This window comes from Pistacia vera, unplaced genomic scaffold (genome assembly GCF_008641045.1).
Source record: "Pistacia vera cultivar Batoury unplaced genomic scaffold, PisVer_v2 Contig104, whole genome shotgun sequence".
Lineage (NCBI taxonomy): Eukaryota > Viridiplantae > Streptophyta > Magnoliopsida > Sapindales > Anacardiaceae > Pistacia > Pistacia vera.
The window spans coordinates 2,218,257-2,245,164 of record NW_022195071.1 but is presented as its reverse complement, the minus strand read 5'-3'; the positions used below and the strand labels follow the sequence as shown (position 1 = coordinate 2,245,164).

The 26,908-nt window shown below is 36.6% G+C and overlaps 3 protein-coding genes across 3 annotated transcripts; 2 read left to right on the top strand and 1 right to left on the bottom strand.

Annotated features, from left to right (window-relative positions):
- Positions 1 to 5,482: 5,482 nt before the first annotated feature.
- On the top strand, positions 5,483 to 8,345 carry LOC116125996 (disease resistance protein RPM1-like). The gene has a single exon (XM_031411701.1). It carries the CDS (start codon positions 5,483 to 5,485, stop codon positions 8,327 to 8,329), a length of 2,847 nt encoding a protein of 948 aa, XP_031267561.1. The 3' UTR covers positions 8,330 to 8,345.
- An 829-nt stretch (positions 8,346 to 9,174) lies between these two features.
- LOC116126338 (protein SENSITIVE TO UV 2) lies at positions 9,175 to 17,933 on the bottom strand. The gene is made up of 12 exons (XM_031412028.1): positions 17,573 to 17,933; positions 17,424 to 17,462; positions 16,387 to 16,505; positions 15,434 to 15,531; positions 15,014 to 15,324; positions 14,436 to 14,504; positions 13,790 to 13,872; positions 12,028 to 12,369; positions 11,831 to 11,937; positions 10,299 to 10,456; positions 9,789 to 9,985; positions 9,175 to 9,631 (listed from the first exon to the last, which is right to left on the bottom strand). Exons 1-12 carry the CDS (start codon positions 17,834 to 17,836, stop codon positions 9,367 to 9,369), a joined length of 2,052 nt encoding a protein of 683 aa, XP_031267888.1. The 5' UTR covers positions 17,837 to 17,933; the 3' UTR covers positions 9,175 to 9,366.
- Positions 17,934 to 20,949: 3,016 nt separating this feature from the next.
- On the top strand, positions 20,950 to 25,060 carry LOC116124772. Its single transcript, XM_031410517.1, has 4 exons — positions 20,950 to 21,081; positions 21,190 to 21,330; positions 21,915 to 22,091; positions 24,564 to 25,060. The coding sequence occupies exons 2-4, from the start codon at positions 21,265 to 21,267 to the stop codon at positions 24,762 to 24,764; spliced, it is 444 nt and encodes a 147-aa protein (XP_031266377.1). The 5' UTR covers positions 20,950 to 21,081; positions 21,190 to 21,264; the 3' UTR covers positions 24,765 to 25,060.
- Positions 25,061 to 26,908: the final 1,848 nt, after the last annotated feature.

Sequence of the window (26,908 nt, the reverse complement as noted above, 5' to 3'; positions counted from 1 at the left end):
TCAAGAAACTGAAGCAACTGGGGCTGGACAAGTTTGATGAGTTGAGATTCGTGGAAATACAGGAGGGGGCGATGCCATGCATCGAAAAGCTTAGCATTCAGCGGTGCAAGTCGCTGGAGAAGGTGCCACTGGGAATTGAGCATCTGAGTGAGTTGAAAGTGCTGGAGTTTTTTGACATGCCACATAAATTGCTGAAGACGATTTGCCCAGATGAAGAAGGTGAAGACTATTGGAGAGTTGCTCGCATTCCTGAAGTTTATTCAACTTACTGGAGAGGTGGGGGATGGGAAGTTTATTCACTAGAGAGTTTCAGTGAAGGGGAAAATGCTCCTATGCTTAACACTGTCATCAACAGCTGGGAACTTCAGACTCGTTGGAAGTAGTTAATACGAAGTCGTTTCTTAAGTGTAAATAATGTTAAAAATGTAAATAACGTGTGAATAATGTATAATGTTATTATTACCCATTTATTGCATAGCTAATTGCATAATGTTGGTGCAAGTAAACATCTCTTCCAGTTTTATTGCTTTGAAGATAAATCTTTATGATAAGATTTACATGAAGATTAATTATCATATTTCGAAGATATCATTGGAGACACAACTCATAAATTACATTTACAATTTTCAAAGCTCAATTAAAACGACAGGACAAGACTCAATTATCATATCTCTTTCTTTCTTTTTCTCCGTCTTTTCCCTCCTCCCCTTCTCTTTTTTTACTTTTCTTCTCCCTCTTTTCCCTTCTTCTCCGCCTTCTCCCTCCTCCCCTTCTCTTTTTTCCTTTTCTTCTCCCTGTACATATTATATTCTATTAAGTGTACATATTATATTCTTCAAAAATAGTATAAGCTAGCTACTATTCTATATTCTATTAAGAATAAGTTTCTAATAATTTACAATACTATAGATTAGTTTTAATTATGCATAAACAAAGACTTGAATATATAGTTCGTCCATGGTTTTGAAACTGCCTGTACATGGACATGCTCAAAATGAAACTTTGTTATCAGATCAAAATCGATCGACCGAAGCAGTATGCGTTTGCGTGCGCTGCATGCATGATATATATATATATATATATGAATCAGAAGCTAACCAATCTAATTAGAAGGAACAATACATTAAAAATAAATGAATTTAACAATTTGGACAATTAATATTCAGCTAACTTTATGAATGAAAGAGCTTGTGAAATACGGTGAAGTTAAAATATTATTGATGTTAAAAGTATTCCAAATGCATGATAGAGATTTTCCAACCATCTTTATCAATTCCAGTCATATGCCTTTGTCAAAAAACAAGATAAGATGAGTTAGGGCCAAAAATCATCTTGAGCGTGGCGAGGCTCAAGGCTTCAACCCAATCTCGATTGGGCTCAACCTCACGGAATTAGATTCTATTTTCATAACGGTAGATTTTTTGCATCTACAGTTTGACACCCACCGTGGGACTTGATAATCATTCATCCACAAACGACTTACAACATGAGAGGAGGCATATAACTTCCTCTGACTGACATCAAAGTTCCATCACGATAAGAAAATTTTTTGTTTCTTTACTTTTCTTCATTTGCTTTATATCATATTATATTTGTCCAACATGAAACAAAATATTTTGAAGCATTAAGAATCGTCTCCCTTGTTTATTATTTGTTCATGCCCTGCTTTAAACCTTTGAGCACCAGATAGACGTCTCTTCTCCCTCATTAAATTTATTAGACTGTGCCTGGCGTTAGGGAAGCTAAGATCAAACTAGTGATGCCCGCTCAGCAGGATCTCCAGTTCTCCACCAGTAGACACCACGTCATTGGAGTAGAATTTTTACTGCTTGCCTTGATGTTTGTTTTGGTAATCTTGAACTCTGATTTTTCATCATGATAATCCTCCAAGAGGATATCCATCAGATCTCTATTTTTTTATCCGTCGCCATCTCTCTTTACTTTTACTTCATGCTCTTCTAAATATCTTTCCAATAACTCATTATACTTTTTACTTGTATCTCTACCCCATCTCTCAAACAACTAGGAGGCTTAATTGACTTATATCTTTTCTTTATTATCTCTGTCCCCACCTATATATCTCCTTCAATCCACTCACCACGACACAAGCCTTCAACCTTTATTCTCCTTTCTAACTTCTTCTTTAATCTCTCGTGTCTCTTTCATTATCTTATCAACGAAAAAGGAATATAAGGAAATGGGAGAGAGTGGAGTGCTCTTACCGAGTTTGAAAAAAGAATCCTTGAAAACTCTCTGGGCCAAAAAGAACCCCAAAAGAAAAATGTGAAGAGAAGAAATGGTTTGCAAAAGACTTTTCCTTTTTACTGGAAACTGCAAATTCAGAAGGAAAAAGACAGATTAAGTCATCTCCATCGTCCACATGTCACCAACCGGGTGGCTTGCACCCAATGCACGTCCATTCGGCCTTGAACTCAACATTCAGTCCTCCAGTCTCGTATAGCTTGGTTTTTGAGTTATTCACTCGGCCTAGCATATCACACACGGCTCAATCGGTCGCCTCGTCCATGTTGTCAAACGCTCCACTTGGTTCCGCAAGCATGGGTGGCAACACTTGAAGGGGAAAGCTCACTCTTCATTCGGTCCATAACACATGCACATCACGCATATTGCTTCCCCATTCGGCTTGTTGCTTAAAACATGCATGCCAGGTATGTTACTTTTCCAGGTAAGATTATTCTTCCCTTGGTTTTGCATCACTTTTCCATACGGCTTGTTACTTGATACATGCATGACATTTTTCATTTGAGTTTTATCTTTCCTTTGGTCTTGCACATGCACGCCATTACTTCTCTTATTCAATTTATTGTGGACAACTGTACACCATGCGGGATACCATATGAAGTTGTTTTAAATCGTCTACTGTGATCGCCTTCAATCAACTCAGACCGATTTATATATTTACACCTTCAATCGGCCTAGATCGATTTATTGATTTACGCCTTCAATCGGCCTAGACCGATTTATAGATTTACACCTTCAATCGGCACAGACCGATTTATAGATTTACGCCTTCAATATGTCCAGATCGATTTATAGATTTACGCCTTCAATCAACCCAGGCCGATTTATAGATTTACATCTTCAATCGGCCCAGACCGATTTATAGATTTACGCCTTCAATCGGCCCAAACCGATTTATTAATTTACACCTTCAATCAGCCTAGACCGATTTATAAATTTACACATTTAATCAGCCCGTATCGATTTATTGATTTACACCTTTAATCGGCCCAAACCGATTTATAAATTCACACTTTCAATCGGCCCAGACTGATTTATAGTTTACACCTTCAATGGGCCTAGACTGATTTATAGATTTACACCTTCAATCGACCCAAACCAATTTATTGATTTACACCTTCAATCGACCCAGACCAATTTATTGATTTACACCTTCAATCGACCCAGACCAATTTATTGATTTACACCTTCAATCGGCCCAAACTAATTTATAAATTCACACTTTCAATCGGCCCAGACCGATTTATAGTTTACACCTTCGATTGGCCTAGACCGATTTATAGATTTACACATTTAATCGGCCCAGACAGATTGAAGGACTTGCACCTCAAATCGACAAGTCATCGACCCAATCCACACAACGGTCCATCCGACCTAAAGAGCTGCTATAACTCATCCACTCAGTCTACACTCATTCAATTAAATCTACTCTCTAAGCTAAATACTCTTTAACTTAGAGAGTTGGGGGTTAACTGTTAGGGCCAAAAATCGTCTTGAGCCTGATGAGGCCCAATAACGAAATAAATATGTTACAGCCCAAGGCCTCAGCCCAATCTGGATTGGGCCTACACTTAAAATCATCTTTTGAACTACCTATTCTATAAGTTGGGTTATCTTATAAGTTAAGCTAAATTGGTTTTCAGCCCATTAGTCTGCAACAATCCATAAATAGGAAATCATAATCATATTCTACTTCATCTTCTGCTGAGATTCATAATCTTACTCAAACTATTAAATTTAATCTAATAAAGTCAAGAAATCATATTTATTTCTTGATAGGGATTATCTCCCAAAAAAGGACTCAGTGTCCTATAAGGATTCCAACCCCTTCGGTTCACTATAAAAACAGAGGCTTGCCCTCTCATTATGCAGGTAATTTCCATGATTCAATCTCGACTACTCAAAACCATCTATTTGCTCTTGAAGTTCTTGCACTCAAGAACTCGACGCCTCCACCATAGTTCTAGTCTCCGACAAGACTTCTGATAATTCTTAATCTCCTTAATTCTTATCAAATAATTTCTTTCAACCTTGCTGACTTGAGCGTCGGAGTGCCTATGGCAAACACCATCCCGGTGTTTTTCGAAAGCTTCACGCTTGTCCTTTCATGTGTGCAGGTCTAGCGGATTGTCAGAGGCCTCAACTTCACGAGATCAGACGTTATTTTCATGATAGTAGATTTTTTGCATCTACAAGATGACTGACTGTACATTCAAAACAACATCAGATTTTCTACGTTTGACTCAGTGTGTTAAACACTCTCCATAATCACATTACTAGAAAGAGACTGGTTTTTCATTCTCTTAGAATACTTCAAATCTTGTAACCTTGAGAGATCGCTCTCTTTGTATTCTTCAATAACGATCACCAAAAAAAAAAAAAAAAATCCAGAAATACAATCACAATAGACATAAGACTTGCTCATAGTATCAGAACCACTCTTCAAATTTCTCTTGTCAACTTGTTATTTACATATTAACAAACAAATATCATTACTGCATCATAAACACTCTCCATAATTATCTCACGTGTAATTTCATAGCACTTTATACGTGTGTAGTTGTTAGTATCAAAATTAGGTATCAATAGAGTGAAACGTACAAATATAGATGGGGTAATCACATTCAAATTATTAGTATAATTAATTAGATGATGTTGCTCATGATGGAGTCATGGTTACATTAACTATTTCCTGCTAATTCTAACATCAAAGACACGTCGATAGATGTGTAGCTGAGATGCTTTCTTGAGGACCAAGTAACTTCGATCTCGTTTTCACTTAGACAAAAATTCCAATGTACTTTCGGTGTTTATTTATATACATCAGCTATTATATATTAGCATTACCTTCACTAAATTAAGTTTAAAAAAAAAAAAACAAATTTAAATCATTAATTTGTTTCTTGTCGTATATAAGTTTTAATCTAAACTTTAGTGGGTTCTAACATCATCCATGACATTAATGGCGGAATTAACACGAAAGTAGCAACAGAAGTGAAGATGAGAGACTATAAATTCGTGGGTTCACACCCTTAAAGAAACTCCCACCTTGATGTTTCAATTTCTTTCTTCTTTGAAACAACAAACTACAGCTACTTGTACTTCTTCTTTGAAACCGCAAATTACAGCTACTTTTAATTGTATTTCTTCTTTGAAACCACAATTTACATATACTTTTCTTTCAAACAACAATTTACAGCTACTATTACTGCCGCTTCTCATGGCAGAAACAGCCGTTATGTTTGTACTCGATAAGCTTACACCATTCTTCGCAAATGAGGTGCAACTGATAAGCGGTGGTCGTGAAGAAGTTGTTTACGTGAGAGCCGAACTGAAGCGCATGAAGGTGTTCTTGAGAATCGCTGACTGTTTAGATGAAACTGACGAAGAAGTTAAAGTATGGGTGAAACAAATCAGAGATGTCGCTCACGATATCGAAGATGTTCTAGATGAGTTCTCTCTTCTTCTTGCTCACAATCACGGTGATGGTTTTTACGGTTTTCTGCACAAGCTTTCGTGTTGTATTAAGAACATGAAGGCTCGTTATCGGATAGGGTATGAAATCCAGGGAATCAACTCGAGAATCAGAAGTATTTACGAGGGACTCATCAGACTCCGTCAGAAATTCCGAGCAGCTGAACAGGCTGGTTCGAGCTCGACGACTAGATGGAATGACCGTCGCGGGGACGCCCTTCTTTTGGACGAGACTGACTTGGTTGGCATTGATGGGCCTAAAGAGAAGGTGGCTCAGTTGCTAGTGGGGGGTGGCTTAGGCCGCCAAGTGGTTTCACTGGCGGGGATGGGAGGGTTGGGCAAGACAACTCTGGCAAAACAAGTCTATGACGATAGACAAGTGAAAAAACACTTCACTATCCATGCTTGGATCACTGTTTCAAGAAACTTCCAGACGGAGGAGCTTCTTAGAGATATGCTTCAGCAGCTTTTTCGAGCGATTAGGAAATCGGTTCCGAAGGCTGTGGAGACGATGAGCAGTGATGGGTTGAAGAAAATAATAAAGGATTTCCTTCAGGAAAGGAGGTATTTGATTGTTCTTGACGATGTGTGGCATATAAATGACTGGGATGGAGTGAAATATGCTTTGCCTACCAACAATTGTGGCAGCCGAGTGATGCTAACTACGCGTAAAGCTGATTTAGCCTTCACTTCTCGGATAGAATCCGAAGGTCAGGTCTATAATATGCAGCCACTGCCTCCTGAAGAGTCCTGGATTCTTTTTTGCACCAAAACGTTTCACGGAAACGCTTGTCCTCCACACCTGGAAGAAATTTGTTGGTGTATTTTGAAGAAATGTGAAGGACTTCCTCTTGCGATAGTGGCGATTGGTGGGGTTTTGGCTGCGAAAGACAGGCGGAGGATTGATGAATGGGAAATAGTTCGTCGGAGTCTTGGTGCTGAGATTGAAGGCAATGACAAACTCAAGAATTTGAAGAAAGTGCTTTCACTTAGCTTCAATGATTTGCCATGCCATTTGAAAGCATGTTTTCTTTACTTGAGCATCTTTCCTGATGATCATTTAATTGAACCGATGACACTGGTTCGTTTGTGGACTGCTGAAGGATTCGTTGAATCGAAAGAAGGAAAGACACTCGAAGAAGTTGCAGAGCAGTACTTCAGTGAGCTCTTGAACAGAAGCCTCATGCAAGTGGCTGGAACAACAAGCGATGGAAGAGTCAAGGCCGGCAAAATTCACGACCTTCTGAGGGAAATCATTATATCAAAGTCCAGAGAGGACAACATTGCAGCCATTGCTAAAGAACACATCAATCAGAACGCAACATGGCCAGACAAAATTCGACGATTATCAGTTCACAATACACTGCAAAATGTTAATCAAAACAGGTGTGTGAACGCTTCTCAATTGCGTTCTCTGTTCATGTTTGGGATAGTTGAAAAGCCATGCTTGCACGCACTTTTTCCAAGTGGATTTAAGCTTCTTGGCGTCCTGGACATGCGAGGCACACCAGTCACAAAATTTCCCATTGAAGTTCTGAACTTGTATTATTTGAAGTACCTGAGCTTGAGGGATACCAAGGTGAAAACGATTCCAAGATACATAGGGAAGCTTCAGAACCTGGAGACATTAGATCTTAAACATGCCTATGTCACTGAATTGCCTGCTGAGATACTCAACCTCAAAAAGCTTCGCCATCTGATGGTTTACCGATATGAATACGAGTCTTATACTAATTCTAAATATGGATTTAAAAGTTTAGAGAAGATTGGTTTTCTTCAATCTTTACAGAAGCTATGTTTTATTGAGGCAAACAATGTTGAGACACTGCAAGAGCTTGGCAAGTTAACTCAACTTAGAAGACTCGGCGTTCTAAAGTTAAGAAAACAAGATGGGAAAACGCTGTGTTCGTCTATCGAACATCTGACGAACCTTCGAGCATTGTCAATAATTTCGACACAAGAGAACGAGATTCTTGATCTTCAGCACCTTTACCATCCACCTCAGTTCCTTCAAAGAATCTACTTGACAGGACGGCTGGAGAGTTTACCTCATTGGATAGCTTACGCTCATAGCCTGGTGAAAGTCTATCTAAAATGGAGCAGATTGAAGGAAGATCCACTGGTGTTTCTGCAAAATCTTCCAAATCTTGTTCACCTCGAACTGCTTCAAGTATACGATGGAGACACGCTCTGCTTCATGGCTGGTGGTTTCAAGAAGCTGAAGCAACTGGGTCTGGACAAGTTTGATGCGCTGAGATTTGTTGAAATACAGGAGGGGGCAATGCCGTGCATTGAAAAGCTTAGCATTCAGCGGTGTAAGTCACTACAGAAGGTGCCGCTGGGAATTGAGCATCTGAGTGAGTTGAAACTGCTAGAGTTTTTTGACATGCCGCATAAATTGCTGCAGACGATTTGCGGAGATGAAGAAGCTGAGGATTATTGGAGAGTTGCACACATTCCTGAAGTGTATACAACTTACTGGAGAGACGGGGGATGGGAAGTTTATTCACTGGAGGGTTTCAGTGAAGGGGAAAGTGCTCCTATGCTTAACACTGTAATCAGCAACCGGGAACTTCAGACTCGTTGGAAGTAGTTAAGAGAAGCCGTTTCTTAAGTGTAAATAATGTTAAAACTGTAAATAACATGTGTGAATAATGTATACAATAGGTCAACTAACATTCTCTCACAATCCAAGTGTCAACTCGTCATTAATTAGTTTGTAGACCAATGACGAACTCCTCGTGGACCAATGACATACAGTTACGCCGAAATTTATAAGTGAAGATTGTGAAGTTACGCCAAAATTTATAAGTGATGATTGTGAAATTGGGTCGTGGACTTATCAGTATTCTACAAAATAAATGTATAACTATTACATAAAATTTTGTGTATAGAATCTTTTATTTATTTTGTAAATAAAAAAATAAATTTATATTTTAAACTAATTTAATACAGATAAATCTTATAAACTTTCGTGACAGTTCATAATTAATTAGTTTACAAATGAATAAATAACACATTTACAAACTGATCAAATGCCAGATGAGTTGTCATATCGAAATTATAAGAGAAAGTTTATAAGATAACATTATAAGTGTATGATTAAAAAAAACAAAACATGTAATATTACCCATTTAATACATAGCCAATTGTATAATGTTGGTGCAAGTAAACATCTCTTCCAGTGTAATTGCTTTGAAGAGAAATCTTTCTGATAAGATTTATATGAAGATTAATTATCATATTTCGAAGATATCATTGGAGACACAACCCATAAATTACATTTACAATTTTCAAAGCTCAAATAAAATTTAAAACGACAGGACAAGACTCGATTCATTAACATTGCACAGCTTTCTTTTCAAGTGTATAACAAAACGTACAATGCTTATTGCTACATAAAAATGGGTCATACAAACCCATTCAAATGAACCCTTTTAAACCTAAATCTGCATTTGTTGAGATTCTTCAGCTCACCCAAATGTCAAATCCAGTCAAAAATTGGCAATGAATTGCCTGTCAAAGGGCTGGTCTGCGCGCCGTAAACTTGATTCTTGAACTCATTTGACAGTAGCTATTACTATACAAGTTACATTGTAAGTTAACAAAATTTACAAATCAATTGATGCTTTACGATATGTTTTCTCCTAAAAAGGTGAAAACCCTTTTTCTAAATACTCGACCTAAATCCACAACTTCAGATTCCCTCATTTGCCTGCTAGAAGGGTTAGATTCCCCCAGTCTTGGGTCTTTTCTTGAAAACCTGTTGGCGACATCAATGGTCAGACTGGCCATATCTCGGCTGCCTGTCAAAATTTGCAAGACAATAGCAGAGTATGCAGGGTTGGAGACAAGTCTGTTAAGTAAAATCAGAGCTTCTCGCATCAGCAGCGTCCTGCATACAAAAAATCATCATAATATTAGTGTTACAACATAACTGGCCAGTCATGGCATCTCAAACCTACAAGAGTAATGATCTATAACTGGAGTGAGACATTATGCTTTGGCAAAATGTGCATACTCCACAGGGCAAACAAACACCCATCAATTACCTTGCTTTAAAATTTTCTGCAGGCACAGTGTCACCAGCAGCTTCAGTGTCCATCTCAGACACCAATACTTGCAAAATCAGCATTAGAAAATTTGCCTCTCTATTTAGCTTGTGGTTCACTAGAATTTCAAAGCCAGACACTCCAGATGAGGCTAAGAAAGCCAACAAAATGACTGCATTTCTCCGAAGTTCCAACTCCTGAAAGTCCATTGTCATTAGATAACATAAGAGATGTAATTTTATAATAATCATTCAAACAAATATTTTTATTTGGAAAGCAATTTGTCCACACTTCAAAAAAAAAAAATAAAAAAAAAAAACTACATAACTTTATCATTGGTTACAGAAGAAGATTTTCTTCCAATAATTATTTATTATTATACACAAGTGTAAATCCAAGCTGAGACATAATCTTACAAACGTCACATAGAGATTTTATATTTTGAAAATGAATATAACCATATCACCTTCATGAAAATTTGAGTTGATAATTTTTCTAAAAGCATGATACCTGCAGTCCATTTCCACGGCAAGCTATACAGTCAGCCAAGCCCTCAAGGATCATGCTGAAGTCTTTGGCCGCTGAAGAATTGTCCTGATTAATATCCACAGCACCAGCATTCCCCACTTCTTTACAACCACAGCAGAATGCGACAAATACTTTGGGACCTAATATTCAAAATGAACCATAAGCTGTCAGGACCTTTCTGTGACTCTGAAAGCAGGGGTGAGCAAAATTTTCAAGTGGACCCAAAACTGTAGGGTAACTGGTGTTCCGGTTCCGATTCCTACCGAGAACCAACACTATGCAGATCGATTTCGATTCCCAAATGTGAGGAACCGGTATTATGCGATTCTGGTTCCACCAGTTCAAGGAACCAAAACCGACCCAAGAACCAGAACCCAGAACTGAGAACCGAATACCTAGTTTGGAACCAATTTAAAAACCGAGACTTAAATTATATTAATAGGGTACCTGATGAATTTAATTGATATTTATCATAAGAATATGATGAAAAGACCGCTTTTGCAGTTTGGGTTTACGGTTTTCATTCAAATCCCAAGTAGCATAATGCCATGAGAGGTGAGATTGAATTTTGAAGAGAGACTTCAGGAGTGAAATAATTTCATAATTATCTTCATCAAGGGTTTTGAACGGAGCTACGGAAGGAAATTGTGTAAGAATTTGGGAGGAATGACTAGACAAAACCATGAGAAGGTCTGTTTGTGACTACCGGCAGATTCGTGAAAGACAAAGCGGTCAATTTTGGAGTTGAAACTTCGTCTTCATCGTTGCTTTCAGCGGCAGTGGTGGCGCGGGGAGAGCAGTGAGAAAGAGAAAGGAGTTCGGATTGAGAGAGAAGGCGGAGCTAGATTAGAGGGAGAGAATTGAGGCAGAGGTGGTGGCAATCCATCGTGGTTGTGGCCATGGCAAAGAGAGATTTGAGTGAAATTGTAAGTGGGAGTTACATATTGCGGAGAGATAGTGACAAGAAAATAGAAGGGTTAGGAGTATCGATTTGCTGTTGTGACCGCCGGCCGGGGAGTTCGTGTGCTTTAGCATGAGATTAAGGTATAAAGACTACCCAACAGGGTACCTTGGGACCGGAACCTACCCGACAGGTTCTGGTTCCGGTTCCTGAGATTTGAGCCAGGTACCCGCACCCACTCACGCCTATCTGAAAGTGTGAATCTCAAATAGAGGAAAGGGGACAAAAAGGTTGAGCATGGTATAAGACTAATTAAGATCACTACACAAGTTTCTGATAATGTTAGTTATGGCAAGCACATAGTGAACTACAGACAAGATAATAATATTGAATATTGAAGCTAGATTCAACGGCACTAGAATCAAAGCAAGGATAGCAAATTTGTGAATGTGAGGTATTTGAATACAAGAAATCAATAAAGTAGTAAGTCCAAAAGATACGATTTACTCATAAAAATAGTAATTTAAGGATTCTAGAAATGTAATGATTATAGTGATAATAATGATATAAGAAAGAAAGAAAGAAACAGAAACAACAACATGATATGGCTTACAATTTAGCAGCAGGTACAGAAGATGCAAAGCTTCCTTTTGCACACATAAGCCAGCTTCATGTTTTAGCAGTTGTGAAATGCTTTTAAGCACCAATTTCTGGCCAAACCTGGCTCAAGCAGAACTCCATAGAGGAAATTCTTTTAGAAAAAGGCAGCAAGACTAAAACATTGAACAAAAAGCACTCAAAACAGTTTACCTTTCTCTTTCCATATAAGAACGATTGCTCATTACAATCATATTCATGATAGAAACTGCCTCTGATCTTGCATATTCTTCAGTATTCTTCATCGCAATTTGGAGCATCAATTCAAAAAGAGAAACCCAATTTATACCAGAAGATGATATTGTCCTGCCAGGACTCCAGTGTTCCTTCTTGCATAGAGTTTCAGCATCTGGTGGTCTTGTTCGAAATGGCATATGATCACCATAAGATACCTCATCCTCACTTACAAAAAACTGTCTATTTTTTGCACTACTGGATCCATGGATATCTCCAATGTTACTCCCAGAAAGAACTCCCTCGACGATGACATTGTCCCTGAGTAGAGTGCACTGGAAAGATCAAATCAAAGTTCATAAGCACACAATAGACATGCTAGGAGCATCACAAACAGAAGATGGAGCTATCAGCCAACTAGTAGATGAAAAGAAACAAACTAGTTGAATTTCCATACATATTCAGTGAAGCGAACAAATGATAACATATAGTATCCATGATATCCTACCTATGATCCTAGTTGGGGCATTTCCAATGAGGGAAAAATGGTTGAGGACAAGAAGATATTGAGTAACCCATAATCATCACAATAGGCTATTTTAAATTTAAAGGATGACATATTCAAACAAAAATACGATCTCCGAATTTTTGCAACAAAAGCTGACACCAATCTGATTCTTGTTTTATCATCTTTCTTTTATAAGAAGGATCCGTCGGGTTAGAGTAGTCTTAGGTTGAATTACATGAAATGTTCTGTGCTATCATCATAGCAATTACCACCACTACTCAACACTTCCTACACCAGTTGCAAACTACCACAAATATCTCTACTCATATGAAGTGATGGTTGCAATATACACATGCATAACCTCACATTTTTCTTGACAGGTAACTAAAATATTTCTTCTCCCTGCCTGGTTTTTGTCTTGGGCCAAGTAAATAAATGGATTGTAAAAGTAGGGTATTTAGAGGGCTACTTGAGACAACCTTGAAACAAAGGATAAACCTAACCGATTCAAAACCAATATATCCATTTTCCTTTCATATACAGTATTACTATATCCAGAAATGAAACAGTTGTGGGGCAAATAATATACAAATAAAAATGTTAAACTACACACAATGAAACATGTAATCCTTAGCTATTAATAATGCAGATAACAATACACTTCTGGATCTAGATAGCACAAAAGAAATCTGAACCCATGCCAAAATTGAAGTTTAAATGTCAATTGTTAATCTAACAGAGAAAAGGATAACAAAACATCTTATTGATCCAATTAAACAACACATCTATTTATGCTTAGTCAGACAATGTTAATGCTAAAAGGCAAGAATTAATGGATATGAGTTCAAAAAAGGAGGTCACACAGCAGGTCTCACATTAAAACTCAGATATGAACAACATAATATTTGGAAGAAACAGAGACAGAAATATTTTCAAGAGTGGTCCCCAGTTAGACCAGCGTCCACCCTTACGAAATCATTTAGACCATGTCAGATCCATTTTTTGGATACTATGGAGAGGAAGAGAGAGAGAGACAGAGACAGAGACAGTGATAGAGACAGAGACAAAGAGAGAGAGACAGACAGACAGACAGAGAAAACTAGAAGAAAATATGATTTCATAAGACAGTCAAATAAGACCGGTAAATCTAAACAGAACTTCGAAGATGAGCATGCACTCATGAAACGTATTAAAGAATGTATAATATGTGTGTAAACAAGATATAAGTGATACCTTTCTTCAGCTTTCCTTTCAAAAGTCAAAAGTTGCTTCAAGAACACATGTAGTATATGTAGAGATCTACTAACAATGACAACCTGTAAAAGAAAACAATTCCTCAGCAAAAGACAAGACGTATAATTTGCGGAGAAGTTAATAACAAAATCATACAACACAAACTCACATACAGGAATGAATAACTTTCAAATAATTACAAGGGATTATCTTAAGTACCTTTATAAAACTCATCTTCATAATTTGCACAGCATATAGTGAATGCAAAATCAGAGTTCTCACGAAGGAAAGGTGACCCATTGTGCTATGTTAATATCATATAAAATCAGGGGGGAAAGTAGGAAGATTATAATTGATTTTCAGAAGCTGATAATCATATACATTCCAGATATTAAGTTTCACTCATATGGAGACTACAAATGGCATCTCTTGCAAGAGTCAAATATCAAGCTCAATCCCTTAAAATTAGTTGTTGGTTCTAGCTGTGAAAGTGTGATCAACACTCTTAAATCAACAATTAAGGAATCGATGCCATAACTAATGGTCTAGCCATCCCCTTCCCAACCCTAAGAATATTGAGAGCAATATTAGATTCTTAAGTACTTTACATAAAAATTTCAGGAAAAAGATATATACTCTAACTTACATTTTCGACAGAGCAGAGATCAAGCAGAGGTCCCAGCAAAGCCTCCAACCTTATCATTCCACTAGTGATCTGAAATATAGAGATGAAAGAAACAAAAAGGAAACCAAATCAACCACTAATTCTAAAATCAGTTACCAAGCCAGCAAGCACAATCTAGATTAGTAACATTTTACAGTCCCCAGAAAATACTTTCAAAGAAAAAAAATGAAACTAACATTTACTTTCGCAAGCAAAATAAGTCATTAGAAAGTTTCAAAAGCAAATCTTGAGGCTTAACAATAATCTGCTTCATTCCTGTGCCTCCAAGTTGTAACTGTCATAAGTATAGAGTCTATGACAAAGATGTCCGACCACAAAAAACTTAACCCAGCAGGGGTAGCAGGCATATTAACATACTTCAGATCAGATTATAGAGAAGCAATAGCAGAATGGGAATCATCAACAACATTGAAAAATGGCCCCGACTTGTTTCTAAATTGCGAAAACTGGCCATCTGTGTTAAGTGCTAAATATTAGACAACGGTCTTGAGCCATCTCTTGTCTAAAAGAGTATATAAAACATCATAACTTAGCAGTACCTCTGTTAGAACTGAATAGAGATGAGATACTTTTGCAGCTTCAGGACTCGGACAAGAGTGCATATGGTACTGCAATTTTACATCAGAACTTTTAACTGCCAAAGAGCTCGTTGGCTTGGTTAATGTATTTATGCTCATCCACCCAAAAAGGTCACGAAACTCTAATGAACAATCTACAAACAACTTGGAAATCAGACTTTTTCCCGACTTTTGATCACTTGGGGAGCTCCAGATAGCCTGTAACTTCTTAGAAAGATCAAGATGTGTATGTAGATCCACCTGGACACCTATGGCCTTAGAGCTTGAGCTGGCTAGCATACAACAAAGATAAATACAGGGATATGAAGTAAACAAGCAAAACAAAATGTAAAGAAATAAAAAAATAAAAAAACTATACCATATCTTGAACTCGTTTCTCACCTCTACTAATCTGAGGGCCAACCTGATGATTTGAAGCCTTTGCATTTTGAAATTGTTCGGAAGCCCCAAGAGGATCCATACCAAAAACTCCAAATTTCCTGTTACATTAGCCAATATCATACATTATTTGCCAAAATTCAACTGATTGGTAAAATAATAGTACAAAAGAGCTACTGACTTTATATTCCTCATAAAGATGAATACTGTGACATAAATACAAAGTTCAGAAGATATGAGAGGGGTAAATGCCAGAAACTTTAGAAGAGGGATATCTGATGGAATTAGAGTTTTGGTCATTATTTGCAGCTTAGCAAAAGCCACAATAAAAAATTTCAAGAAAGGTCAGAATCAGCTTTGATTTTCATTCAATTCAAAGAAATCAACCTGGATACCTTAAACTCCTTTCAGATATAAACCCCAAATCTAAAACCTAGTCTATTCAGATAAGGCAGAGAGATAGATAATATGCCTAGCAGATTTCAGCAAGTTTCTAACTCTGCCAGTATCAATGTCATAACCGCTAGAAATGTTTAGCATGATCAAAGGGAGCTTCTGTTTATCCAATATGGTATTCAATTAGTTTCAGGGAATCTATAATCAGTTTTTGGTTTAAAAATAAGGCAATAATCTGGTGATTAGGGAACTTTAAGGCATTCAAAAGGAGGACTTCATCATCAATAAATTTAGAAGGCCAAGTCAACCTTCAAATAAATATATTAGCAGAGAACAAAAAAATGAACACACACACAAAGAAAGACCATGGCACAAATTAGTGAAACATTCTTGTTGGCCAGCCCCATGATGTCACAAAAGAACGTTTTAGTTCTTTTAACATTCCAACACAAAATCGAAGCTTCAGACAGGAAAAAGAAAAAAAGAATCTATACTCTGATGCAGAGCTAATCTATATATTAAAATCGGAAGAAATAGAAAAAGAAAACAATTTTACTTACGAGTTTGTATCTTTCCACTTGTGAATGTTAGCAACTTCTTCTTCATTCTTTGCCGATCCCAATTTATCCAGCTCCTCTTTATCATTTCTTTCCTTCTTAAGTTGAAAGCATTCATGTTCCTGAAAATGTATAGAAATTCATTGCCTACAAGCCCCTTTGCAAGAAAATATCCTTTAAAACAAGTATACATTATAAAGATTCATGATGGAGGATTGATACTTTCTAAAGAAATAGCCAATGGCTTGAGAATGAAGCAATGGAAATATCTAGAATCATTAAAATGCCAAACTAAATACCTGAATTTTCCTCTACGCAAGCACTATCCATAATAAAATATCATCTATTTTAGTTTATGTGTACATATGAACATATATGCAGGGTCATAGTTGTTCTAATTAGAGGTTTTTAACAGTAATATAAGTATAAACTTCCTCTTTTGTACGTAGAGAAGTTCATTCATGTATCCAAAACAAATAATCTCCAAAGCTCAACTATCACTGTACTAATAGATAGCCTTTTCAGGGTTGCATTAAATGTCAATTAATTTGTCGTTATTCGCCTTGGATTTTTCTACACTAGACTCAAGCCTCTGTTAGTAGCCTCACAAGCATGTTCTCTTAGGTGCAGGTCACAACTGAGATGTTGTCTCTCACACCCCAAAACCCATTAAGGTGAACCCTTCACTACCACCAGTTACTTCTTCCCCTATTCTCCCAACAGAATGCAAAGAGGATTAACTACAACTACATATAGGCAACTGATGCTTATTGCATCTGTTTATAAGAAAAGTGGTTATACCACTATCAACAACCAAATTTTACATGTAACATTTAATTACAATAATAAGACAGCAAAAAAGAAACCCCTTTTAGAAATTATCTAGCGTCAAAAGACCCTCAGCCATTTCAATACAGAATTATCTCAAACATAGACAATGCTTCAAAATAAGCAATCATTCATTTAAGAACAATAACAATCTATCAAATAAAATGAAGAAAATCAGTGAACTGAAATGCAATAAGTTAAATTATACATACCAACTGTGTCAACTGCTTGGAGACACGTCCCAGCTCCTTCTGTAATTGCAATTAACACAACACACACATCAGAACTAACTTCATTTCTTAATGAACAGAAACAATACACAAATTAAAAGAATAAAAATTGAAAAAGAAATCAGCCTAACCTTTAAGCGCTGAATTTCAAGATTCTTGGAAGAATCATTAGTGGAAGGAGAGGATTTAAATAGAAGGCGAGGGGGAGAGGGATCAGAAGAATGAATTGCCGGTCTCTGAGAGAGCTCTCTTGGAGGAGAGTAACTGATGAAAGTGGGAGGTTCTTGATGTTGTTGTTGTTGTTGAGAAGAGAGGGCGAGTTGTTCAACTTGGATGAGCTGGTGCAAGAAGTCGTCGCCCCACTCATCCGCAACTTCATTTTCTCCTGAATTCATTTTTTCTTGCTCACCTTGGGAGATTGGGGAATTTCGACTCTGCTTCTTTACATATGTTAGCGTTAGCGGGCATTTTCCTGTTTGTAAAAGGTTTGTGTTAGGGTTTGGCACTTAGGCTTAGGCTATTGGCCAAGACTGCGCTTATCAGTCCGTTCAAATTTGAAAATTGAAACCCAAATAAATGATAATTTTTACCTTATTACTTAAAATTCGCTACTTTTCAAAAATATTCACAAAGACAATCATTCAAAATACATGTCAATTTAACACCCTCTGTCAAAAATTACGACTTAATTTTTAAAAAACTATTCTCCAACTACCCTTGAATATATTTATTGTTGGTGTTAAACTCCCACATCACCTAGGAGACGAGGGTCTTAATCACTTATATAACATAAGTACACTTTCAAAAACCCAAAGACACATTTTCAGGACAAAACCATGCGGGCCTACCAACAGCCCAGCTTGTGTCCCAAAGCTGATAACCCTTATGGAGATGACATATACCAACAAAGTCAAAATCCTATATCGACTAGGAGACGAAGGTTTTAGTCGCTCATATAGAACAAGGACACCCTTAAAAACCCAAATGCACCTTTTCAAGACAAAAATGTCGAGCGTGCCACAAGTTGGCTTAACCCTACCATTTGACTGGAGACGGCATAATAACAGTTGACACTAGAATGAGGGCATGGGTTTATCTGGGCTAAGTGTGTTAGTTTATACCCACACCAACCCCTCGTCTAGGAAGTTGCATTGATGTCAAACTCCCACATCGGCTTAAAAACGAAGGTCTTGATCGCTTATATAGCATAATGACACCCTCACCACCCAGAGGCGCTTTTTTAGGACAAAATCACGTGGCCGGCAAGCAATCCAGTCTTTGTCCCAAAGCGAACAATATATTTGGGAACCCATCTACCATATGACTGAAGACGGCATACACCAACATTTATATCTTCTTTTAAAACTCCAATAGAATGTTTAATATTTTAATTTGCACTTAGATTTAACATATATTTTTTTCTTTTTCCCTTTTTATTTTGGTTTTGTTGGGGGTGTGGGTGTGTTGATTTTAGAAATACTCAATAAGTATTTCTTTTTATAGAAATACAAACGAATTCGGAAGTGTTCAACTTACAGGCCAACCAAAAATTAACCAAATTGTGCCAAGCCTGCGGCCGGGCATTCATGGGCCACCTCAAAAGAGATCAAACTAGCAAGCCCATAATCAATTCAGAGAATTGTTTTTGCATAGATTAGCAGGTCATGACGATAATGAACTTAAATATTAAGTGTACGAATATATGATGATTAAGTGAGATTGTCCCAAAAAATACAAGCAAGATTGTCAATTGTTAAGTAAATGATACTAGTAAATCATGATTTTGTGTATGATAATTGTTGATGCAAAAATATGTATTGGACTCTTGATAGGTCCAATAGAAAAAGGCTTTGTGCCAAATGTCCAACTCTGATTGGCCTAATAGCAAAAAACTTTATGTCCAGGCCTAATTCTAGTTGGTTTAATAGCAGATGGCTTCATGTCACGACCCAATCTCAGTTGGGCTCATGCCAAAAGCTCAACTGTGGTTGGACTGAAAGTTTAAGGCTCATTACCATAGCCAAACTCTAGGTAAGTCCATATTAAAACTCATCATGTGAGAGGATCATCCAGTAAGATGACTATTATGTAAGAAGGACCGCTTTATGGGTTAAACCATTATACAAGCTGGTCCACATCACGAGTCAGCCTATTCCACAATTTGGATCACTCTACGATCAAGGGCACCCTACGAATTGGGTCAACCTACATTTTGGGCCACTCCACGAGTTGAGTCTTTCTACAAGATGAGTTCAAGACTCCTATATTACATGAACCAGTTCTACGAGTTTCCTATTTACTCAAACTCCTATTGTGAGAACACCTAGTTCTACAAGGACTCAAGCCTCCTTAGAAGCTAGCTCTTTCATTAGGTAGACAATCACAACCCCTTTCTAGCTTGCTAAGTTATTGCTCCCAATAACCACCGCCTTTCCCTATTATAGAGTCGAGTTCCAACCACTCATCCTCGTAAATCCGAGTTCTGACCACTTTACGCCAGTAAGTAACGCTTTAGCTTCACACTCTTGGTAAACTCTTTCTGGCTCGCAGCCTTACTATATATTCCACAACCACACTAACTTGAGCATCAGAGTGCCTATGCCGACACCACACCAGTGTCCCCATGTCTTTGCATTTCACTCTTCTTTGTCTCTGTAGGTCTAGGAGATTATTAATGGCTTATTCCTCACACAATCAAATCTAAAGGACTTTTGGGTAGAATTTTCCATCTACAATAATATTTGCACTGATTGAAATGTGAACATGATAATCTCATTTTTAATTGAAATGTGAACAACATTAGGTAGAAGTTTTATGATAATCATATGGGGTTAAGGAGGATGATCGAAATAGTTGGTTTGGATGAATTGTACACATCATAATGATATCTCCAACTATTGCTCATTCCTTTACATGTCTTCATTCTTTAATTTAATGATTGATCCCACTTGAGAAGTTCTATTGATTTGCATATCCTAACAACAATTACAACCAAACTGATGTTATTGTCCATTTCAACGAATACCCTTGTGCTAAATAATAATAATAATAATAATAAAATATAGGTTTTAATTGTCAATTATAAAAAAAGAGAGAAAATATCGTTGAGATTTTCATGAAAATAAACGAGTTTGAAGTTTTCATTATCAAGTAAAGATGGATTTGAGGCTAAAATTAAAGTGAGTGTAATAAGGATCACACCTAGTGTGACTGTGTGAGTCCTCAAAGCAAGAAGGATCGACATGTTATTGAGGATTTGTATAAGGGTGGTTCGGATATTTATGTTAACATTTGCCCCACTTTAAAAGGGGCGTGGTATTAGTTAGGAGTTAGGATCCCAAGAATACGGGGTGGTTCAGTGGTCCCACTCGACAAACAGCAGCAAACAAGCCGACACGTGTTAGCAACCTATCTAAACGATAAAAAAATCACAGAACGCACCCCCGCAGCCCCACTTGCTTCAACTTGAAGCCGACCTTCACTTAATTTAATCATTTTTGCTGCAAAGTGTAATTATATTACAATCATATATTTACAGTAATTATCATCGTAATTAAAAATTAATAATAATAATAAACGCAGAATCTAGTCACGAAGACAAAGCCCATTACGCGAAGCAACCAAGAAGCCACAGCTACATGTACAGCTGCCTGTTGCTCTCACCGGTTTTATTTTTACTATTGGAGGATGAGATGAATGATAAGATTGAGAAAATATTTTTCTCTGACAATTTTACACTTGTTTTCAGCTTATTTTGCAGTTGTTAGTGAGACAAAGCCAAGATCAGGATACCCTTTTGTATCAACACTTGGGAAGATTCATCATGGTGGGTATTTTCTCGAGGTTTTCCGTGGGCAGAACGGGCCATCGACGAACTCAGAGCGCTCTTGTAAATACTCTCTTTTAATTGTTATTGAAGTTTCTCCTGTTGAATCGTTCGCGTGTGAATCAATTTGTTTCTAATTTTTGTGTTGGGTTTTTAAGTTTTTGAGTGATGCTGGGGACTTGGGTTGACCTTTTAATTCATTTAGGATACTTTTCTTGAATTGATTTGACTGGTTCTGATGTTGTTTGTTTCTAGATTTTGTTGGTTTTGTCGGTTTGACCATTTCCCATCTTTCATTTTTCCCTTGAATTTTGGTCTGCTTGATTCTATTTTCAATTCCAATGAGATTTTATCTCACCTGTAATACATTTTAGAATTTCATTAATTTATATTTGAGGTTCAGGTCTGCAATTAATTATCATATCTTGTTCCTTACAGACAATTGATTAAGCTTATTAATTTCGAGAAGAAATTGTTTTATTTATATGATTACCTCTTTACTTGCTTTATCCAATCCATTCTACTGATGGATGTTCTTCTGCAGGCTTTGTCTCTTTCTCATTTAGTCAGACTTTAAGTGACAACTTGCTATTTTTGTTTTGGTTTTAACTAACTGTTTGTTTTGTCTGCTTAATTACATGGGACAGGATGAAAGAGAAGTTTTGCCTCCAACTCCGGACGTTGCAAGTGCAGCAACTTCAACTACTACTGCTACTCATGGGATTGAGGTGGCAGTGGAATTTAAGCCAGTCGAACACCCTATCGAACCTATGGACAATGATCAACCCATTCAGTGTCCACTACCCGAACCCTCAATTCTCAATGTAAGCCTGAATATTGCTTTTCACTTTCAAAATGTGTGTTAGTACATAATTATGTGCTAATTTGTTAGTGATTGGAAAAGAAAGGTTTGGTGTTTTATTTAGGATCATATTGCATGGTCTTTACCAAAATTCTAGGCCAACATGATTAAGTGGTGGTATTCTCTTGTGGACACTAAAATGGCATACAAATGATTGGAATATAATTATAAAAGTGAAGATATTTAGTAATTACCATGTAGTTTGTATACTAGATTCAATTGAAACTGTCATTTTGCTTAGTATTCAAAGTTGTGTTTTAGCATGGTTTTGTTCGAAGACTAAAGCCTTTAAATTACTGTTTTTTTGTTTATTGCATTCATTTTCCCTTGCAACTGAATCATTGTTAAAAGATGCTTAAATGCTGCTGATGAAGAATGATCTTTAGTTTCTGTTTAGTTTTGAAATCCGAGTAGTGATATTTGTTCTTCAATTGGTTTAATGCTGTACATGAGTCCAATTCTTTATCACTTGTAGTGCCGTTCTTTTTCTTTATGTGAAGAGAATTTAAAGTTATTACTTTCTTTGGTTTCTATGTTTGAAGTTTATAGAATTATGATAATTTATGAATTTATTGCACATTGATTTTAGTTGCCAAAGCCAAGTTAACACCAACAAAAGACTAATACTTCTGCTAGATTGATAATGTTTCATTTCTACTATTGTCAACATTGTAATTGGTTACCAATGGTAGGCTTCCAAGTGTAATTTAAACTGGACTCAATATGATTTTGGGTGTGAATCATAAGAGGTGGAGTAGTTGTATCTGGCAAATAAATCAATCTGGTTTTTTCCAGAGAAAGAAATTTTAATTTATTTCATGGCACTCATGGCATGACTTGTTCACTTATCTGGTCAGTTGCTAGATTATAGAGATTTAGGCCGAATAATTGTTCACGTAGGATTAGAAAAACATTTAAAAAAGAAAGAGTGAAGCTGTATTAATAAGAGAGTAGTGTACAAAGAAGTTAATTGAAATGTGCTTAAAAGCTCGCAACAAGCTAACAACATGAAGGCTACAACAATTATCTTTGCAACTTTGTGGCAAATCGCTTTCCAGACTAGCCTTTAAAAAATAATCTCAGTTCAAAATCTATGGCCATTCCCCCAAGATGAAAAATTTACCAAAATCCCTCCAATTGAAATGAATAAAGAACAATGAAGTGTCCTTGAGATTTGTGTAGACCATCCAAGTTCCTCATGTAGTTGAAATTGATTCTTACCTAGACAAGGGGAATTACAACTAGAAAACAATGCACCAGGTAAGATGTTTGAATTAAAAAGCTTGCATGTCATAACAGATTGGAGTGACTGACTTTCTCGTCCCTGCTTTAGTTAAAAATTCATAGTCACGGTTGCTGTGGAAGTGCTTTTTCTTGGTAAATGTCACCTGTTTTGATGCTGAAAATAATCTTCTTATGGCATCTCATTGATGTTGTAAGTTTGATGATAGGGAAATGTGAGTATTTGTTTAATCTACATGAGTTTTTAATAACCTTGAGAGGATTTTGCTGGTGAAAATTGGAAGGGCCGGAGCTTGGTTTAAAGAGTGATATACCAACCCTCAGCACCTAGGAGGTTTACTAATCTTCACAACTATTCTCATCTTTGCAACAACCACAGCCATAAAATTGCCACTATTAGGTCACCTTTGCTACCGAGAAGACACCAATTTCCCCTGCATCACTAACTGCTGCTGGCGCCGTCATTATCACTCTACTGCTGTTAACATCATCGTTGCTGCATGATTAACATCGTCATTATTGCTGCACGATCTCCTGTCCGCTTCTGCTGCCATTACTACCAAAACACGAGCTTCTATTAGTCTGTTCACGTTACCACCATGACGATAACAGCCACCTTTTCCACCTTTTTTTGTCATGGACAGTACACTTCCACTCTTAAGGATGCAACCATTGTTTTGCCTCAAGCCAAAACAGATCTAGATTGAGAACCTGACCTTCTTAAAACTTTTTTGGGTTCTCTGAGTTGTATGGAACTTGTACATGTCTCAAATTTAGATTCATATATTGCTTGTTGGGAGGTGGTATGAGCTTTGCTTGCACAATCTTGTCAAGTGAAGAACAGACAGACTTTGAAGCCGAGATAGCTTTTTCAGAATATAAAAAGACCAAATCATCTGTGAGGTTCTCCTTTGGCTAAACAGGGAACACAGGCTTAGGTTTTAGAACTGTGTTGAGCCCGATTATCACTAGATATGAGCAGTTGTAAAAAGCTATGTAATTCATCTCCTATATGAATTCTTGAAATGGCCATTCTTCAAAATACCTAGTATTGGGATGGATTATTGCATTTTTTTTTGTTGGTAGGTCTATGATAATACAGGACTTGTTTTCTTTTATTCTTGTGTCCATAATTCTTTTAAGCAAGAACTGTTAGATTTCAGATTCTGATTATGAGTTTATACTTTAATAGGACGGAAGAATATGGAAGGAACGAGTCTCAGCAGGCATGAGAAGGAGATCTGACTTGCCAGTTATGAAGGAAGGAGGGGTCCTTGAATCTGAAGATGTTGAGACGAAGCCTCGTCCAATGCAATCAAACCGCTTGATTCTACCATCTCTGAGTGCTCCTGAACATAATTTACTACATCTACTCGAAGAGTCTGGGATCTAAAGCCTGGTATTGATCCCTGGTGGAATACATCTTTGCATAATTTCCATATATATTTCAATTGTTTTTCTTTTTTTTCATATTATAAATTCACCCTTTGCATATACTCAGTTGGATTTATATATACATCTAAATCAGTCATAGTAAAAGTATGTATATTTATAAATTTAGTATGAAAATTTCAGTTCGTACTCGGTTTTTCAACTTTCCCAATAATTTTGCAATGTACCTCTGTAACCCTGCTGTTAATATTCTGAGAAAAAAAATAATCTGAGTTATTGTAGATCTGGGCTGAGCCATTGGTGTTGTCATTATATAAATCTTCGGTCTCATGATCATTATTTTTGTTTATGTATGTTGACCCTTAATTTTAGGGAAATTATGTTTCATAATTATGTAGTAGTTGACCCTTAACTACCAACTAATTTATCTGTGATTGCAGCGGGCCATTGATTATAGGCCAATTTTGTGCAATCATAGATTCCAGTTGTTTCTCCCTTTCTTCCTGTTTGATTTGATCAAATTATCAGTTGCCTCACTAACCATTTATTATCTTGTCATCATTTATTATTTGTATTATTTCAGATTTCATAATGGCAATGAGTTAAATAATTGGCAATTACTTTGGATAATAATAATATTGTCTCAATAGACTGCATTTGCTTTTAGATAGAATTACGCATATAAATTATTTCATATAAACTGATTTGACATAGAATGAATAAAACCCAGCTTATGGATAGCTCAACAGTCAGGGCGAACCAAGACAATTGTGCATGAATTCAACCCCCTTTAGGTTCAATTCCCCACTAGATGCAAAAATAGTAATGACGGTAGGTTATCGTGGAATAGCTTCTTTTAAGGATTAGTCATAGATAGTTTTCTTTAAATATTAGTTAAGGTATACGTGTCACAGTAAAACATTGTAATAATATGTCAAACATAAAGTTTATAAACCCATAATGTAAAACTTATAATAATACTTCAACATAAAGTTTATAAACCCATAATGCAAAACTTATAGAAGCTTGTAAAATGCACTCGTACAATATGAATATTGTGTAATAGGTACGATTAACGACCTATTAACTAGGCCATAGCTCTGATCTTTGTTTTTTTTTTTTTTTTTTTTTAATTTGAAATATTGAAGTTTATATGCTGTAATAAGGAAGAAGAAAATCAATCTAGTTATATAAATCTGAGGTTTGATTGTTAAAGAGAGATTAAATAAGGTTTATAATACCATCAAGAATGCAGCAAATGACAAAGGCTGGTTTGATTCCAGATCTTTGGCCGTAGACAGTCGTCAACGACGGCCAAGATATGGATGTCGTTGATGACCAAATACGGCCAGATCTGGTCGTCAACCAGCAAGATTGAGTCGGTCATACGCCGATAAGGTAACTCTGGCCACCCTCCGATGGTAGTGGTCGACTGTTCGTATTTTTGAGTGGATTAAAGGTGTTTTTGTTAACTTTGAATATTTTATTATAGAGGTGTTGAGTAAATAAATAAATATAGGGGTATTTATGTTAATTTTCAAAATTTTACATCGTAATATCCACCCAATTTAATTTTTTTCAAAATATTATTCTAAAAACTATCCAATAATAAAAGCCAAAGTGTATATGGACAATTGGACATTGCTATTGGCACCACTTTCTGATTTAATTTTTGTGCTTAAAAAAAGAAACAAAATACATTCATATTCTTAGTGGGAAATACAAAGGAGCAAGAGCTCATTATTCCAGCAAATATTATAAGCAAAAACTACAACACAAATTCTTTTAAACAACATTAGAAAAATACATGACAAGCGGCAACTATACAGGCAACTTGGGAAGTTGAAGAGGGTGCTCCGCCGTGGGATTAACAAGGTGTTTTCGAGGTCCTCGAAAGCTTCCATGATTAATCCTGACACGATTAGCGACAGAATGCGAACCGTCGACCTGAGAATGGAGTGTAATGGCAACGGAGAAGGAGGAGGAGGAGGAGGTGATGAACAGAAAAATGAAGAGGAATGTGTAGTGGTGAAAGGGCTTCATGATTATTGTGCTTTGCTTTCAAGTGTGGAGAAACACTGAAATGATTGATAATTATATATATATATATATATAAAGATGTGTAAAGTTTTTAACTTTGCTTAG

Excerpts from the sequence above, each read along its gene's own strand:
- LOC116126338 (XM_031412028.1), bottom strand. The coding sequence starts at position 17,836 with ATGAATTCAGGAGAAAATGAAGTTGCGGATGAGTGGGGCGACGACTTC. Across the intron at positions 15,325-15,433 it reads TGGCCCTCAGATTAGTAGAG|CCAGCTCAAGCTCTAAGGCC; the intron begins GTGAGAAACGAG and ends GTTGTATGCTAG. Across the intron at positions 9,632-9,788 it reads GCAGAAAATTTTAAAGCAAG|GACGCTGCTGATGCGAGAAG; the intron begins GTAATTGATGGG and ends TTTTGTATGCAG.
- LOC116124772 (XM_031410517.1), top strand. The coding sequence starts at position 21,265 with ATGGTGGGTATTTTCTCGAGGTTTTCCGTGGGCAGAACGGGCCATCGA. Across the intron at positions 21,331-21,914 it reads GACGAACTCAGAGCGCTCTT|GATGAAAGAGAAGTTTTGCC; the intron begins GTAAATACTCTC and ends TACATGGGACAG. Across the intron at positions 22,092-24,563 it reads CCGAACCCTCAATTCTCAAT|GACGGAAGAATATGGAAGGA; the intron begins GTAAGCCTGAAT and ends ATACTTTAATAG.
- LOC116125996 (XM_031411701.1), top strand. The coding sequence starts at position 5,483 with ATGGCAGAAACAGCCGTTATGTTTGTACTCGATAAGCTTACACCATTC.